This window comes from Pinus tabuliformis, chromosome Q, assembly GCF_031772625.1.
Source record: "Pinus tabuliformis cultivar Carrire ecotype Pingquan chromosome Q, CPIR1, whole genome shotgun sequence".
NCBI classification, from domain to species: Eukaryota; Viridiplantae; Streptophyta; class Pinopsida; order Pinales; family Pinaceae; genus Pinus; species Pinus tabuliformis.
The window spans coordinates 803,772,824-803,791,017 of NC_142296.1; the positions used below are offsets into that span (position 1 = coordinate 803,772,824).

Sequence of the window (18,194 nt, forward strand, 5' to 3'; positions counted from 1 at the left end):
TTGAGGGGGGCCCATCAGGAGGGAGGCTTCCTTTACATAATCAACATCTCCATCATTAAATAAATATGCGGATCAAATCAAAACAAAACTGTTTTTATAATAATAATTAAACTTGCTAATTTGTCCCTTCAAAAAGCGTGCGTGCCTGCGAGACTCACACCTTAACCCTGCCCTACACGTATCCTTTACAACGTAAAAGTGTATAATATAGCGTTTATATGAAGTACGAGTGACGTGCGGAGTTGGCAACGAAGATTTTTGTATTCCTCTCCCTCAGCAGAATGGATGGATGTATTTATAAAGTCTTTGGGAGCTGAGCTTCCTATCAAATCTCCCTCCCTCCCGCGGCACCCACGCTGTTGTTTTTAATTATTATTATTATTATACTCCATATATTTATTTATTTGGTGGTCGGGTCGGGTCGTTGAATTGGGTCAGCCATGATATCGACATCGACATCGACAATGAATGTAGGAGTAAAAGCTGCTCCTCCCATTTCTGTCCACACAGCCATTGCAGCACAACACCCGCACAATCATTTGCGCAGCAGGAGGCGGCCCCCTTCTTGGGTTGCTCACTTATCTTTCAGCGCCTCTTTGGATGGTATTGGTCGGCGTTTGGCTGGTCTGGACAAAAAGCTGAAGACCCCCCTCAACAATGACACACCTGCGGTTTCTCCCAGAGCGATTTCTGATTCCAGAGGCTCGGAGCCTTGCCTTGACCCAGAAGTCAGCCGGGTATATTATTCATTACCTATTTGCTTTGAACGTTTAAATCACTGCAACCCAGGAGATCTGAACCCCATGGTTGTTTCTTTTTTTTTAACACTCTGTGTTTGTAGCTTAAGATCATGATTAGATTGATGCAATAAGTGAATGACAAAAATTAAGGAAGCCCAAACGACGATCCAATCCAAGACTCTGTATGAGCAAATCAAATGAGGCCAATAATATCAATCAGTGATCATCTGTATGAGAATTAATGAAACCAGAAACACCAATATACTCTCAACATAACAAACAAAGCCCTCGGAAACCAAAGTGCAAAAGAAAAAGAAAGTCAAGTCCCACTGTAGGAGCAATTGCAATTTTCCATCATAGTATTGTGTATATTATAATTGTCATGCATCATTATACCAAGTGCATTTTTCCATGAAAAGTATATTATTAGAATTGTTATAAGAAGAAATTTACTTTAAACATGCTCTAAAACTTTGGACTATTAACAGTGTTACCATAGGCTATTGGTAACATTACGTAAATAGCGTCTCTTGACTATTAACAGTGTTACCATAGGCTAGAGGCAACATTACGTAAATAGCGTCTAACCACATTAATTCCCACGACAGGTGACAGGGAAGATCAATTCTATTTTTACACGAGAGTTCTAGAATTACTATAAATGATGAGCACTGAATTACATTATAAATGTTTTACAACTTCAAAAGATAATTATTACCCTTGACTCAATGGGTTATAAATGACCTTAAATGTGTGCCTAGACGTACATTTTTTAAGAACCCTTTATGTAAATAAAGATAAAATATTTATTTCAAATCGCATCGAATGTCGACCATTACATTCACTCATCCTATATATTATTTCTCCAATTGTGCGTAGGATGTCGGAGTAGTGTATGGCTTCAATAAAGGAAGGGTGAGCTATGGGTGTGTTCTCCTCCACTCATAACCTAAAATCTAAGTTTTTTAGATTGATGTTTACAAACGTAGGATTGGAATTTACATACAATCGATAATATCTTTTATTCATAATCATTCAAATTTTATTTAATTAATTTATGTTTTTTATATACTAGTTTAGATTCATTTAACATTGAATTTATTATGTGTTAAGAGAGATCAAATCTCTAAAAGTGCAAATCTTTTTTTCAGAGCGTAGAATTTGAAGAAAGGTTTGCACCTTCAGGGATTTGATCCCTCTTTGTGTGATCCAAAATGAATTTTGGATAGACTCTTAAGTTTAAGCGTTCCTCACTGAGGAAAATGAAAGTCCAAGGAAGTTCCTAGAAATAGCCCCATTGCAGAGATCTTTTCATTCTGAATCTACTGCAACTTGAATGGACAAAAATGGACTTAGGATGCAGAAGTTATCGCAGAAAGAAGATGTCCTTTGTCCTTTAGAAAAAGAGGCAAAATCCCCTAAAATGAGCAAAAAGCTCTTATAAAGAGAAATCGCATCGGAGAGGGTCCAAGAGCGGACTTAAGCGGAAAGGGGAAGAGACCCCTGATTATCGATCCTCGACATATCGGGTCGGAGGCACGCTAGTGCATATAACATGAGGAAAGGACCCGGGCCGATGCGACATTGCGATCGTCGATCGACGGATCGCCATCGACGATGGCATAAGACAAGGGATGAACCCCCTGGGCTATGCGATGAACGATTGCAATATATCGCATCGCAGCGATAAAAGGAGCGATAATACATGCAAATACGATCGTCGGACCCGATGGGTTTTATAAACCCAGCTTCATAATGTTTGAGTTCCGCCGTAAAGGGATTTCCTGTGTATTGGCGCATTTCAGCATGAAAACAGAAATACAAAGGAAAATACCCCGAAGCGATGCGATGCGATCTGGACCGTCGGATCGCGGGATTAGATTGACAACCAAGATTAAATCGGCGATCAGCACTAGGCGATCCCCAATAGCAGTGCTAATGCGATAGCAATTGCGATAAGCGATAAAGCACGGACCCGATGGGATTTCTAGACCCAATTTCATAAAATTTGAAATCCGGGAATTTGGATTTTCTGTGTATTATCCGTGTATTGGGTTTGAAGCCCTGCACCATGCGATAGCGATATAATGCCTAATGGCGGACCCAATAGGGATTTTAGGGGCGATTGAAAGGAATTTCACGTCCGAGAATCATGCCCAATAGTGTATTTTGCAGACATTCCCTGTGTAAGGGAATTTTCTCATTTTTCGGCTTTTTACCTATGAAACGGCCTTGATTCCTTCTGTAACCGCTCCTGATCATCATGCCATGCTGCAACAGCCGTTTTTACAGGCAATAATGCATTTTGAAGCCACGAAGCCGTAGAGCCAGATGACCAGTCTAACTGACAGGGAGCAGAGAAACCACTAAGCCACAGAGGGAAGAGGATACACAGAGAAATGGTTGAGGTAGCCGAATAGCCAAAAAATTGCCTCAAAGAAAGCCAGAGAGCCAATTAACAAGGTAGCAAAGCCAAAGCAAGAAGCTAAGGCAAAGAGAGCAGAGAGAGCGAAAGGTGAATGCGCAGAGCAGCTGAGGGAGTCACTTGGAGGTCAAGTGAAAAACTAGAGAGCTGTAAGTTGCAAAAAGCAAAAGCCAAAATCGAAGAGTCAGAGCCAGATCCGAGAGCCAAAGTCGAAGAGCCAGAGCCAGAGCCGAGAGCCAAAGTCGAAGAGCCAGAGCCAGAGCCAAGAGCCAAGAGCCAAAACCAGAGCTAGAAAGTCGAAGAGCTTCAAGAGCCAAGGGATAAGATGGTGTTTTGAGCGCAATGTTTCTGTGTAAAACATTGGAGTTGAGTGTGGAGCTTGTAAAAGGAATGTTGCCATAATCCCAGAGAACCTAGTTGAGTTTACTAGAGCTCACGAAGACGTAGCCCAAGAGTTTTGGATGAACTCCTAATTAAATTGTTGTTCTGTTTGTTTGTTTATTGTTGCACTGTTTACTGTTATATGTATGTTATATCAGCATAAACAACATAATTGTAATGCACATAAACAGTCAAAAATAAACATAAGCATACACCTTATTTTCAAGCACATATTTAATTTCGCATTCGTTAATCATAAAGACTTGGAAATATTTAAGATTTGGGAGTGGGAGAGGTTCTTGTAAGTTAGACAAGAAGCCTGAGTGCCCCATTTTTAGATCAGGTGGTATCAGAGCCTGAGATTGATTAACCCCACCTTCAAAGAAGGTTATATCAGAATGTTTGATTGACAGAGCAAAGATTTCTTGTCTAAAAGGTGTTTATACAGTCAGAGGTTGATTGTATGCGTGTTTGCAAACTAACTATTGTTTGAGTTTGCAGAGGTGAAGAGAAAGTTATTGATAGCTCAGTCCAAGAAGGACAAGAAGGAAGAAGGGCTGAAGGCATTCTTCTATCCCAAAGGACCTCAAAGCAATTCTTAAAGCACAAGAGGTTTGTTGCAAAAGGTTGCTTGGATAAGCTCTTTATTAATCTTGTTTGAAGTTATTTTGTTCATTGGCATAATGACAACTTCTACAAATGTATCCTCAAATTCCTCCTTCATCACAAGACTCTTTGATGAATACATGAAGCAAGACTTGTCCACCATGACGGATATGGTGAGAGAAATGTATGAGGATGGAAGAAAGAGCAGCATACTTAGAGAGTAGTTCAATTCCATGAAGGAAGAGAAGCAGTTGCTTTCTGACAAATTGCAGGAAATGGAGAGGCAACTTCATATTGCAAATATGAACCTGAAAAGGATGCATGAGTTGGATTCATAGCTCTTTTTTGCCAAAGAAACCTTGGTCAAGTATCAGCTTGAAGAAGAGATAAATCATTCCAGTTTGTCTTCAAACTCTTCTAAGAATGCTTACATTGGTTCTTTTGAAAAGCATAATAGAGGCATAGGTTCCAAGCTAATGTCCAAGATGGGCTATGAAGGAAAAGGCTTGGGTAAGCACACAAAAGGTATTGTTGAACCAATAATGGTTGAGGAAAGGCCTAAGTATTTGGGTCTTGGCTATGGACAATCTTATGGAGAAAGTTCCAAAGCTGCCATGAAGGTCCTTAAAACAGTTCCAAGAAGGAGTTTCATTGCAGTTCCTCTAACTCAGGAGTGTGAAGATTGTGTTCAGAAGGAATGCAATAGCTTGAAACATCATTTGCAAGATGCAGGTGTTCAGAAGCACACGCTTGAACCAGAGAGTTGTGGAAACTCTAACAGCCTTGAAGAGATTGATGGTGTTCCAAAGGGAGCCATTTCTTCATTTGCTTCACCTCCTCATGAAGGCAATAAAGGTGAAAGAGGCAGGTATAAATCTGGTTCTAAACACATTCCTTTTGATTTTGCAAAGCATGGGAAAAGAATTGCATGTTTCTTTTGTGGTTTGGATAACCATCATGTTTCTAGATGTTGGAAGAGAATGGCCACATACAGGAAACTTTTAAAGGCAAAAAAGAAAAAAACCAAAGGTCCATTGGACAAGGCAAATCATGTTGTCAAGAGGATACACGTGTTGCACTTACTGCCATAAGCAAGGGCATCTTGCTGAAAGGTGTTGGACTTTGAATCTAGCAATGCTTCCACATAAATTGAAGAAGGTGGAAAGAGAAGATGGCAGAAATGGAAAGGAAGTTTCCATGGATGATGTGTTTCACAATGATTCCCATGTTGATGTTGATGTGCAAATAAAGGAAAGACCTTTGAACTAGATTGGTAAGAAATGGTTAGATTTCTTTTCCAATTAAGGATTGCATGTCTATTGATGCATCTATTTGCAATTCTTTGTTGATGAGATGCAAGTTGCAAGTTTCTACGAAGAAGGCGAATGGAAAAAGGTTGAGTAGGAGACTCACTTTGTTGCTGCAACAGTATATTTCATTTTAGCTTCAAAAGTACAGTGTGCTTAAGCGAAAGTTGAAGGATGAAATGCATGCATAAGCATGATGTGCATGAACACAGGGATGTTGATTTTTTCCTTGTATTTGAACATGTATATGTAATTAACTTGCAGGGTTGACTGCTTTGACATGCATGTGATGCAATGTTGACTTGAGAGAAGTTAACTTGACCTCCAAAATGGAGATAATGATGAAGTGTTTTATCTTTTGAAAAGAGTCCTCATGGTCTTTTTCTGCATGCTTGACTTGAAGGGTCATTTGTTTTAAAGGCATGTTTTGTGGGCTTGTTGTCTAGTCCATCATTTGTATGCAAATGTAAGACATGGAGGTGTTCACAAGATGTGAAATTTGTTTCTTTTGTTGAAGCAGGAGTTTAGTCCATCCAATTGTTGTTTGTATTTCTGTTGTTGTTAACAGTTGTTGTTGACAGCTTTTCAAACAGGTACAAATGAGAATTTTGTGGAGCAGGTGTACTTCACATTTGTTTGAGCCACCTTGGATCTGTTATCACCAAAATAGGACCCTGATAGGCTGCTGATCAGACTATCTCAGTGTAACTATTTCAAACCAACTTTTGGTTGAGGCTTAGCCTCCTCAACCTGAGAGGGCTCTCTCAAAGGTTAATGATTTTGATAAAGATTAGATGGCTAACTTATGAAACAAGTGAAAAATATGAATGGTGGAAACACATTAAACAACTTTCCCTTGGGCTTATGGAGTCAACAACACCTCAATATAACAATGAACTCAACCCTACATGGAAGTCAGGGCATTCAGCGTTTAAATATTCAGAACATAAACTCATATGGGACACACAGTTTATGCATGTATACAGGAAGTCAGAGCACATTCAGTGAATTCTGAGTGATTATACATCCATACCACTGTAAGAATTAAGAAAAAGGACAACATCACATATTCTGAACATGAAAAACCCTTCATGAATCCTGAGAAGCAAAGTCAAGCATCTATTATTGAAAATGAGTCATACATATGCCAAATACCATGCTTTGTCATAAAGTTTTCCAACCCCTTGTACATCAGCTCTTCTGCTATATATAGAGATCTTTACACAACTTATATTCCTCCTCCAGCATGAGGGAAATTCGAATTCATCCTACTATGACACCTATTGATACTCAAAACTAACTATTAAATGCAAATGACACCTAACTAGCAGTCCTAGAGACCTAATACAACTAGGAGTGTAACTCCTTATCATGATTCAACAACCTTATCTAAGCATTTAAAGCATTATTTGACAACTTGCAACCTCAAGGAGTCGAATTTGATGAAGCCTCCCACGTGGTCACCCAACTGCTGATGACAAACCCTAGAAATTAGGGAACATGTTTCCCTGTTTTTAGGTTTAGATCCTTGAAAATTGGCACGTGGGACAGAGCCTTTATCTCTTCATCCATGACACATTTTACGAAACTGAAGGAGGTTTTTGTAGCCCATGTTGTCCAGAACAAAAACCTCTCCTGGTTTTTGAAAACATTACTCCAGCTGTCCAGAAACTGTCCTTGAAAAACACGTGGCAAACAGGAAAAATCCGTTTTCTGAAATTAGGGTTTCAAAGAAAGCTTATTATCTCCCAACTGAAAACACTTATGAAGAAATTGAGATAGGTTATTGTAGTAGGAGAGTTTATGAAGATAAACCTCCTTCAGAATTCCAAAATACCCTTTCATGTGACCAAAAACTGATCTTGAAAAAGGCTGCTAAAACCAATAGACAAAGCTTGACTTTCAGCAGTTTCGTAGCGCAAGTTTAACCATAAATGCCTCCCACCTCAGAACGAATTTGAAGAAACTGAAAGAGGTTTTTGTAGTGCAGCATGTTAGGAAGAAAAGCCTCTTTCAGTTTGCAAAATTAAGTTCTCAACTGCTCAGGAAAGCTTTTGGAAATTGACTAGTAAAAGCAGAAAACAGAGTTTTTCTGCTAAAACAAGCTGCTACAGGGGTTTCGTAGCGCGCTACGAAAACTCCTAGTTCAGTGATTTCGAAGCTAGTTTGAAAATTTCTCCAAAGTAATGTGAGATATGACTTTCAAACTCATGGTGAGGCTTCTAGGACATGGAATGAGGCTGTCAAACTTTGATGGAAAAGAGATATGACCTTGAAAGACTTCTAACCTTATGACCTAACTCTTAAAGCATGAAATGACCTAGAGACCCTTTAACACCATGACTAAAAGAAGGGTTTGTAAATGAGAATGACACTAATTGTGATGAGCTGACTCAAAACTTATAAGACTATGATTAGAAACAAGGCAACTTACCAAAGCTTAGAGACAAAGATTTTAGGGTGATAACAGGATCAATGATCAAGGCAGAGAAGTTCAAACTACCTTCTATGACCATTCTAGCAGGAATTCTGTAGGAAGGCAAGGAGGAAGACAGTTCTTCCCAGGAGCACCAGCATATCCAGGAAGGAAAGTGGTCAAAGGATTTGGTTCAGATACACTATGCAAGGCAAGTGTATGGAGGCTAAAATAAGAGGGTGTTGTTACTCTCATCTACTGTTCAGATCAGTATATCAGTCTTTTGGAGACCAAAAGTTCTTTTAGTGGGAAGGGGTGATCCGAAATAGATTTTGGATAGACTCCTAAGTCTAAGTGTTCCTCACTGAGGAAAATGAAAGTCCAAGGAAGTTCCTGGAAATAGCCCCATTGCAGAGATCTTTTCATTCGGAATCTACTGCGACTTGAATGGGAAAAAATGGACTTAGAATGCAGAAGTTATCGCAGAAAGAAGATGCCCTTTGTTCTTTAGAAAAAGAGGCAAAATCCCCTAAAATGGGCAAAAAACCCTTATAAAGGGAAATCGCATCGAAGAAAGTCCAACAGCGAACTTAAGCGGAAAGGGGAAGAGGCCCCCGATTACCGATCCCCGACATATCGGGTCAAAGGCAAGCTGGTGCATATAACATGAGGAAAGGACCCGAGCCGATGCGACATTGCGATCGTCAATCGATGGATAGGCATCGGTGATGGCATAAGACAAGGGACGGACCCTCGGGGCTATGCAACGAACGATTTCGATATATCGCATCGCAATGTCGCATCGCAGTGATAAAAGAGGCGATAATACATGCACATGCGATCGCCGAACCCGATGGGTTTTATAAACCTGACTTCATAATGTTTGAGTTCCGCCGTAAAGGGATTTCCTGTGTATTGGCGCATTTCAGCATGAAAACCAAAATACAAAGGAAAATAACCCAAAGCGATGCGATGCGATCTGGACCGTCGGATCACGGGATTAGATCGACGGCCAAGATTAAATCGGTGATTGGCAATTGGCGATCCCTGATAACAGGGCTAATGCAATAGTGATTGCAGTAAGCGATAAAGTGTGGACCAAATGGGATTTATAGACTCGACTTCATAAAAATTGAAATCCGGGAATTTGGATTTTCTTTGTATTATCGTGTGTTGGGTTTGAAGCCCTGCACCATGTGATAGCAATATAATGCCTGGTGGCGGACCCGATAGGGATTTTAGGGGCGATTGAAGGGAATTTCACGTCCGAGAATCATGCCCGATAGTGTATTTTGCAAACATTCCCTGTGTAAGGGAATTTTCTCATTTTTCGAGTTTCTACCTATGAAACGGTCCCGATTCCTTCTATAACCGCTCCTGCTCATCATGCCACGCTGCAGCAACCGTTTTCACAGGCAATAATGCATTTTGAAGCGATAGAGCCGCAAAGCCAGATGGCTAGTCTAACCGACAGGTAGCAGAGAAGCCATAGAGCCACAGAGGGAAGATGATACGCAGAGAAACGGTTGAGGTAGTCGAATAGCCAAAAAAATGCCTCAAAGAAAGCCAGAGAGCCAATTGACGAGGTAACAAAGCCAAAGCAGGAAGCTAAGGCAAAGAGAGCAGAGAGAGCAAAAGGCGAATGCGTAGAGCAGCCGAGGGAGTCACTTGGAGGTCAAGTGAAAAAACAAAGAGTTGTAAGTTGCAGAAAGCAGAAGCCAAAGCCGAAGAGCCAGAGCCAGAGCTGAGAGCCAGAGCCGAAGAGCCAGAACCAGAGCCAAGAGCAAGAGCCGAGAGCCAAGAGCCAGAGCCAGAGCCAGAAAGCTGAAGAGCTTCAAGAGCCAAGGGATAAGATGGTGTTCTGAGCCCAATGTTTCTATGTAAAACATTGGAGTTGAGTGTGGAGCTTGTAAAATGATTGTCGCCATAATCCCAGAGAGCCTAGTTGAGTTGACTAGAGCTCACGGAGACGTAGCCCAAGAGTTTTGGGTGAACTCCTAATTAAATTGTTGTTTTGTGTGTTTGTTTATTGCTGCACTATTTACTGTTATATGTATGTTATATCAGCATAAACAACAGAATTGTAAAGCACATAAATAGTCAAAAATAAACATAAGCATACACCTTATTTTCAAGCACATATTTAATTCCGCATTGGTTAATCATCCAGACTTAGGAATATTTAAGCTTTGGGAGTGGGAGAGGTTCTTGTAAGTTAGACAAGAAGCCTAAGTGCCCCATTTTCAGATCACTGTGCATGATAGATCTGGTGTTAGATGGATTTAAGTTGGTTCGAATTGAAGGCAACAATGTCACATTTTTATATCATCATTATTATATATATGTTTGAGATTAATTTCAAAATTCACATTATGTTTTCTTTGCTTGGCACAACCATATCATTCTCTTCTTTAATTTAGTTTGTGTTGTTTGCCTTGAACGGTTTGTACATCAGTGTTTGGATGTTTTGAGTGTTTTGTGTATTTACATGTTTGGATTTGGATGATAGTGTTTGTGAATATTATAATTGTATGTGTTATATTTTTATAACTAGTTGGTGATGAAGAAGAGAGACAATCTTTTCAATAGTTTGCATATTGATACTGCAGATCTATTTAATTTAAATTTAGGTATCACAACATGAGACAAATAATTAATTCTTAATAGTGTCCCTCTAGGTATTACTAAATATATCTTAATGAGTAGTTTTAATAATTGACTGCCTCAATATTACTCTTGAAATACTTTGTTTCTTTTCTAATGTTTGAAATAATTTATTTCCTTCAAGAATATTTTGATGATTTTTTTTATCTAGTCTATTTTGCAAAGTCAAGAAATAATATTTTTTTGAATTTTTTTAACGAGTGGTCATATTTATAAAATCTTTAAATCCAAACAATTATCACATCTCTTTCAAGAATATTTTGATTTGTTTTGAATGTTTATAAACATATATTTTCCTCTTATAAATATTTTGAATACATTGTTGTAAGCAATTATCTATTAGTAATTTTGAATGTAATTTGAATATATGTAATTGTCCATTAGTAATTAGTTGGCCATGAAGAAGGGAGGCAATCTTGTCAATGATTAATTTGCATTTTGCATGAGGATTGATTCTTCACATCTATTTCATTTTAATTCTAGGTATGGAAACTTTTGACAACTGAATAGTTCTTAATAGTGTACCTCTAGGTATTACTAAATATATCTTGAAAAATATATTTTTTAATAATCTATAGCATCAAGATTAACATCTAATGCATATAATGCAAGCAATCAAATACGATTAGAAAACAACATCTACATTGAAATCAATTCATCCAATGCAAGAAATCAAATGAGATCAGAAATCGACATCTACACTGAAATTAATGCATCTAGTGTGGGCAATCAAATAGGATTAGAAGTCCACATCTAAACTAAAATCAATGTATCTTGTGCAACGAATCAACTAGGATTAGAAATCGGCATCTACATTGAAATCAATACATCTAGTGCAAGCAATCAAATATAATTAGAAATCAACATCTGCATTGAAATCAATGCATCTAGTTCAAGAAATCAAATAGTATTTGAAATCACCATGTACATTGAACTAAATGCATCTAGTGCAATAAATCTTCTTCCCTTTCTCCCCCCTCCATCTAATCTTGAAAAATATTTTAAATAATTCACTGCCTCAAGATTAATAACATCTAATCCATCTAATGCAAGCAATCAAATAGAATTAGAAAAAAACATCTACATTGAAAATTAGTGCATCTAATGCAAGCAATTAAATAAGCCTAGAAATCAACATCTACACTGAAATCCATGCATCTAGTGCAAGCAATCAAATATAATTAGAAATCAACATCTATGTTGAAATCAATGCATCTAGTGCAAGCAATCAAATAGGATTAAAAAAACCATCTACACTGAAATCAATGCATCTAGAGAAAGCAATCAAATAAGATTAAAAATCAACATCTACACTGAAAATGAATGCATATAGTGCAAGCAATCAAATAGGATTAGAAATCATCATCTACACTGAAATCAATACATCTAGTGCAAGCCACCCGGATGCGGGTGCTTCCACCAGTCATTAAAGATGGCACACGCCATGCCACATGGGAGCAGGACGGACCGCCAGCTCTGGTACGCGGAGGATGGTATAAGGTATGAGGAGTTAATGCACAAGGTCAGTGCATTCAGTTTGTTGCAGTGGAGACGGGACGCCGCATTCATGCCGAGCATGTCTGCTCAGCACTCAAGGCAGAACAGGAGTAGAGCCCAAGGCCCTCCCCCCATGGAAAGTATGGACGCTATGCATTATATTGAAATTCACATATCAATTCTCGCACAGAACCGGTATATTGTTGCTCTGCGCATTCGGAGAAAGGTTACCCCAGCTTCCAGTTTTCGAGGGCTTGACAAGTGCCTGGGGTCTCTGGTCTTAAGAGCCATGCCGCGTAGCAGAGGAATTCCCAGGCGAGGAGGAAGATCTGGTATCCGGGTTGGTTCAGAGATGGAAGATGTGCAGCCAATTTCGCCCATAACCGCGGCGCCACCCTCCTCAGAGATGGAAGACTCAGAGCAGGAATGCCTTCTTCCACAAGGCACCTACCAGACATTCCGCTTCAGGTTCCCTAGCCGCCTGGTCAGGCCAGAAGTTGTGGTTAATTTCACGGTTTTCATCACCGAGGAAGAACCTGGTATGCACAATTCTAATTCCCCTGCAAGTGTTCACGACAGCGACATCTTTTTGGGCGACATGAATGGTTTGGTTTACAGAACCCACTGTTTCGAGGCAGCTCCAGCCCAAAACGCCCTGGTCCAGCAAGCTTCGTCTCAGGATGTCTCGGGTAATGACGTCTCTGTGCAAGAGATTCTGCAGCTGCCCAATTTGAATCTGGAAATGGAGGTCTTCAGCGCTCAGGCTCAGCCAGGTCCGGGAGAGTTGCTTCGGGACGAGGATGGGATGGTCATCTGGCTCGACTCGCCCAGCCAGGACAATGGCACGCAGACGGCCTCGACCAGCCAGCTAGCCTAGTTATCATCGGGTGCTCTGTTTTATCTTTTTTGTAATCATGTCAATACAAATGGTGTTGTTTTCCTGTGTCCATTTCAGTCCAAGGTCTCAGTATAGCTATTGCTGCAAGTCTCAGGCTTCAGCAGCATGCTCTTTTTGTTTCAGTGTCAATGATGTAAAATGGCTCTGTCCTGCCAGTAGCCATGGTGTCTTTGTTAGTTTGAGTCCAGGTTATTTGATGTCCAGAAACCATGATTATGGACTATGTTTTGTGACTCGGTTAAAGCAGATAGACAGTATAGTCCAGATTCTTCAACTTGAGGACTGGCCTCGGCCTCCTCGCGAGATCTAATCTATTTACATATTTTTCTTTTCTTTAATATAGCAGTAGCCTTTACTTAGAAAAAAAAAAATACATCTAGTGCAAGCAATCAAATAGGATTAGAAATCATCATCTATACTGAAATCAATGCATCTAGTGCAAGAAATATTCTTCCCTCTCCCCCCCTCCATCCATATATATATATATATATATATATATATATATATATCCATCTCTCCTTCTTTGTCTCTCTTTCTCACCTCCCCCCCCCCGAAACAGACACTCTTTCTCCATATCTATCTATCTCTCTCTCCCTCTCTCTATCTCTCTCTTCCTCCCTTTCTTCACCTCCCATATATATCTCTATCTGCCTCTGCCTCTACTTTGTCTCTTTATATCACCCCCAAACTTACATGCTTGTTCTCCATATCTATCTATCTTTCCCTCTCTTCCCCTTCTCCCCCTTCTATCTCTCTTCCCTCCTACTCTCCACTCTCCCTCTCTCTCCCTTATCACTACCTCTCTCTCTCTCCACCTTTCTCTCTATATTTATTTCTTCTTACCTCCCTCTCTCTCCACCTTTCTCTCTATATTTATTTCTTCTTACCTCCTTCTCTCTCCCCCTTTCTCTCTATATTTATTTCTTCTTACATCTCTCTCCCCCTCCCTCTCTCCTTCTCTCTCTTCCTTCCTCTCTCTCCCTTTCTGTCCCACCTCCCTCCTCCTCCTCCTCCTCCTCCTCCTCCTCTCTCTCTCTCTCTCTCCAACTCAGTCATTATATCCCTCCCTCTCTCCTTCTCTCTCACCTTCCTTCCATCTCTCCTTCTTTGTCCTTTGTCTTTCTATCTCACTCCAAACATAAACACTCTTTCCATATCTCCCTTGTCACTCCCCTCTCTCTCTCTCCACTTTTCTCTCTATGTATTTCTTCTTCACTCCCTCTCTCCCCCTCCAACTCCATCTCTTTGTCCCTCCCTCTCAAGTCCTCTCTTTGGTCCTTCCCCTCTCTCCCTTTCTCTCTCCCCCCATTTCTCCCATCTCTCTCTCTCTCTCTCTCTCTCTCTCTCTCTCTCTGCCCTCCAACCTTGTCACTCTCTCCTTCTCTCTCCCCCCTCCATCTTTGTGCCCTTCTCTCACTCTCTTACCCCTCTCTCTCACTCATATCTCTCCCTCTCTATCTTCATTACTCCTCTCCCCTCTCCTTCATTCTATCTCCATCTCTCTTTTGCCACTCTCTCTATCTTTCCACCTCTATCACTCTATGTCTTTGTTCTTCCTTCAATATATATCTAGAGTTAATTATATATAATGATATACTAATATATATTATAATATAACAAAATAAATATTATATTAAATTTAATATTGTATTAATCCAGAGTTATTAAATTTAATAATATCAATATTATAACATATTAATATTAATATAATGTTTAATATTAATATTAATATTTTAATATCAATATTAGATTTAATGATGTTTTTTACATAGCATGATAACAAAATTTATAATAAAACTACATCAAATTAATATATATGGTTTTTCCTTTTAAAGATTCATTTTACAAATATTTAATTAAAAGAAGTATTAAAATATTTTGGAGCAGGATTTTCATTATTTGTGTTGAATTAACCTTTTTTTCTTTTGATTTAAGAAATGGTATTGGCTTGAGTAAAGAGTAAATATGTTTAAAATTTTACCTAATTTGGAACTTTAATGTGGTAAATTTTTTTGTTAAAGGTAAATTTATGATCCATTCAAATTCACGTATATGATAAAAGAGATATTAAACACATTAGTGATTTAAGATTCAAGTGAATGTTTTGGCCGACATTAGCGAAAATTATTTTTATTATTTTTTGAGGACGTGACATACTTACACATCGGGGTCATACTGGGTTGTAGAATGTGCCTCTCGGCACAATAAAGAAAGAAGGTAGATTGAATACTTGATATTTATTGGATAATTAACCAAAAGTATAAAGAAGGTTGTAAATTTTCAAGCTCGAGGTGATTATTTGTCCAATGTTTCTCTTAATTAAATAAATGGAGTTGTCTTTAGTGCGACTTTTTGGACTTTCTGATGTCAAAATCCGATGAAAATTTTTGAGGTAAAATCTTGATTTGTGTTATCTAAACTAGTTTTTTGACTGCATATATGGATTCAACACCCTGAAAAATCCCTAGGGCACTTTGATTGTGCAAGGGTTACCCATTAAGCTTGTGATTTCAATAAATTCCTGTGGGATTTTAGAGAAACTATACTGGAAAAAACTACCAGAAAAGCTTCCAAAAAGTCTCACTAAAGACAAATCGTAAATAAATCAGATTTGAACATTTTAAACCATAAAAATAAATATTCCTAAACATGCAACAGTCACATATAAGTGGAAAATTATTAGCTAAAGCATAAAAACTGTACACAAATAATTAACCCTTCAAATCATGTTTTTATTTAAATATTCCAAGCTTATAAGGAAACCTCCACAATTTGTAAAACTAAGAATTATATGGTATACACAAAAAATCAGATCTACATTTCATCTACCTACTAGAAAACTGAGAATCAACATATTTGAATTGTTGTACAACATTGTTTGACCCTATCCCAAAATATGTCCATATGGAATCCATATGTTTGTAAGAACTAAAAAACTTTGCCTACTTTGAATCTACTCAATTTGATCTCTCTCTAACCTCCTAAGTCTTCTTGGTGGACAAAAGGTGTGTCTTCAACTTCTCCCATATTGTTTGATTAAATTTTTGAGAGAGATAACTAATCTCTCTCTAACCTCCTGAGTCTTCTTGGTGGGCAAAAGGTGTGTGTTCAACTTCCCCCAAATTGTCCTATTTATGTTCTAAGAGAGATAATTGATATCCCCCATCCTACAAATTAATTTCTCAAATCTTAGCAATTAATCTCCTTAATCCTAACAATTGTCTTATCTTAACAATGAGGTGTATGGCTAAGATTAGATTCTAAATCACTAATATTCTATAATATCTATAATATTTCATTTATATTTCTAAGACTATGAGAAGATAACAAATGACTTTCGCTTTTATTTATTTAAGTGAAATTGCAAGATGGTATTATTTCCCACTTTTACTAAGTCATTACTAGAAGTTGCCTCTAACTACTTCTCGCACATTCACACCTAACATGTGCAAGAAGCTCTTGCTTGAGCTATATTTCTTAATACTCCCTCTTTGTGAGGAAGGATTATGCACTAATCCAAGTTTGTATTTAGTACTTCAAGCTTCCCTTTTGCTAAGGGCTTGGTCACAATATCAACAACTTATTGATCTATGGATACATACTCAAGCTTTATTATTCCCTTTTGAATCATTGTCCCATATGTAACATTAGATTCTTAGAGAGTTTGACATAACTATAATTATCATGTAAATCATCGTGGGATCCAACTTATGATCAAATAAACTTGTAAACAAATTCAAATTCCAAATGGCTTAACAACTCACATTATTAGTTACCATATACTTTATCTCTATTGAACTAACTGTCATGGAAATGTACTTCCTACTGAACCAGGATATCCATTGATTCTAAGCTCTTATTTCTCTTGCATTGGCTACCTAATATAAGTTTGCATATGCATGCAACTTCACCTCAACATCTCCAAGATATCTTAGACCATACTCCACTATGCCCCTCAAATACTCGACATGTTTTGTTGCTACCCGATTTTCACTCCTCGACTTTACCACGATCTAACTCAAGGAGTACACTAGAAAACATATATTTGGTGTAGTGTTAACAAAAAACACCAAAAAACATACCAACCACCTAAATGATGTGGGATCTACCAACTCTGAATTTGAAAGTATCACCTTCTTTAGATTGGTAATCATGGGTGTGGCCATAGGTTTGTAGTAGGATCTTAACTACAAACTTACCCTACCCAAGGAATATCTCCCTTCGTTTCCACCAAACCTTTAAACCAAATAAGTAATGCATCATGTCGATGTCCCTATCTATTTTTCACCCTACAATGAGCTTCCTTTCACCTATTAGGAAAAGAAGAAAAAAATCATCTACATATAGCACCAAAATAGGCATATCACTCCCAACAACTACATAATAAAACTTCCAATCTGTTTCAGCGTTAGAGAAGCCAATACTTAGTAAATATCCATCGATCTTGGAAAACCATGCTCTCAGTTCTTGCTTGAGTCCATATAAGGCTTTCTTAAGCCAAAAAACATGGGACTCCTTTCCCTTTACATCAAATCCTTGAGGTTTCTCTATGTACATTTCTTCCTCAATGACCCCATTAAGAAAATTTATCTTCACTTCCATATAATGTATCTCTCATCTTGCGATTGGAACTATAGACATAATTTCTCTAATAGAAGTGTACTTGGAAATTGGAGAAAAAGTCTCCTCATAGTCCACTTCATCTTTTTGGGAGAAACCTCTTGATATGAAACTCACCTTCGACTTTTCAATATTGTCATTTGTAGTATGAAAAATCTTGTAGATCCACTTTCAACTCACAACTAATTCCCTTCTGGTCTTGGCACTATGTCCAAACATCATTCTTCATGATGAGGTGTACTCATCCAATGTGGCATCCCACCATACCTACTAGTCTTGATGCTCATCAATGAAATTTAATTAGGAAACTTCTTTACAGGCCTTCTCTTCCTAAATGTGCTTGTAGGAGTCCCAACATACTCCTGAGCATCCCTCAATTTTTGTGTGAATCATCGAGGTCTCTTGATAGAACAAGAAGGGGTTGATGTCTCCCTAATGGAAAAAATACCTCATTTTGTCACCAAATCTCAATGTTTTGGTTAATGGCTCTAATAAAATGGGACAACAAGTGAGATGTGGAATAATTGTTTCAAATTCAAGGATTAAAATCCTTTATTTTCTTGTGTACGTGTATGGGAATAAAGTAGTTAATTGAGCCTTAGGAAGTCCAACTTGCAATTAAGAAACATAGGAGTTTGGA

At 38.3% G+C, this 18,194-nt stretch overlaps 1 protein-coding gene across 2 annotated transcripts in view; it reads left to right on the forward strand.

Moving 5' to 3' along the window:
* Window positions 1–349: 349 nt before the first annotated feature.
* Window positions 350–18,194, forward strand: part of LOC149221930 (glucose-1-phosphate adenylyltransferase small subunit, chloroplastic/amyloplastic-like) — a 232,799-nt gene continuing 214,954 nt past the window's right edge. For both annotated transcript variants that reach the window (XM_089385271.1, XM_089385270.1), the window contains exon 1: window positions 350–737. In XM_089385271.1, coding sequence (XP_089241397.1) covers window positions 441–737 — 297 coding nt within the window. In that variant the 5' untranslated portion in view covers window positions 350–440. The remainder of the gene's footprint in view (window positions 738–18,194) is intronic.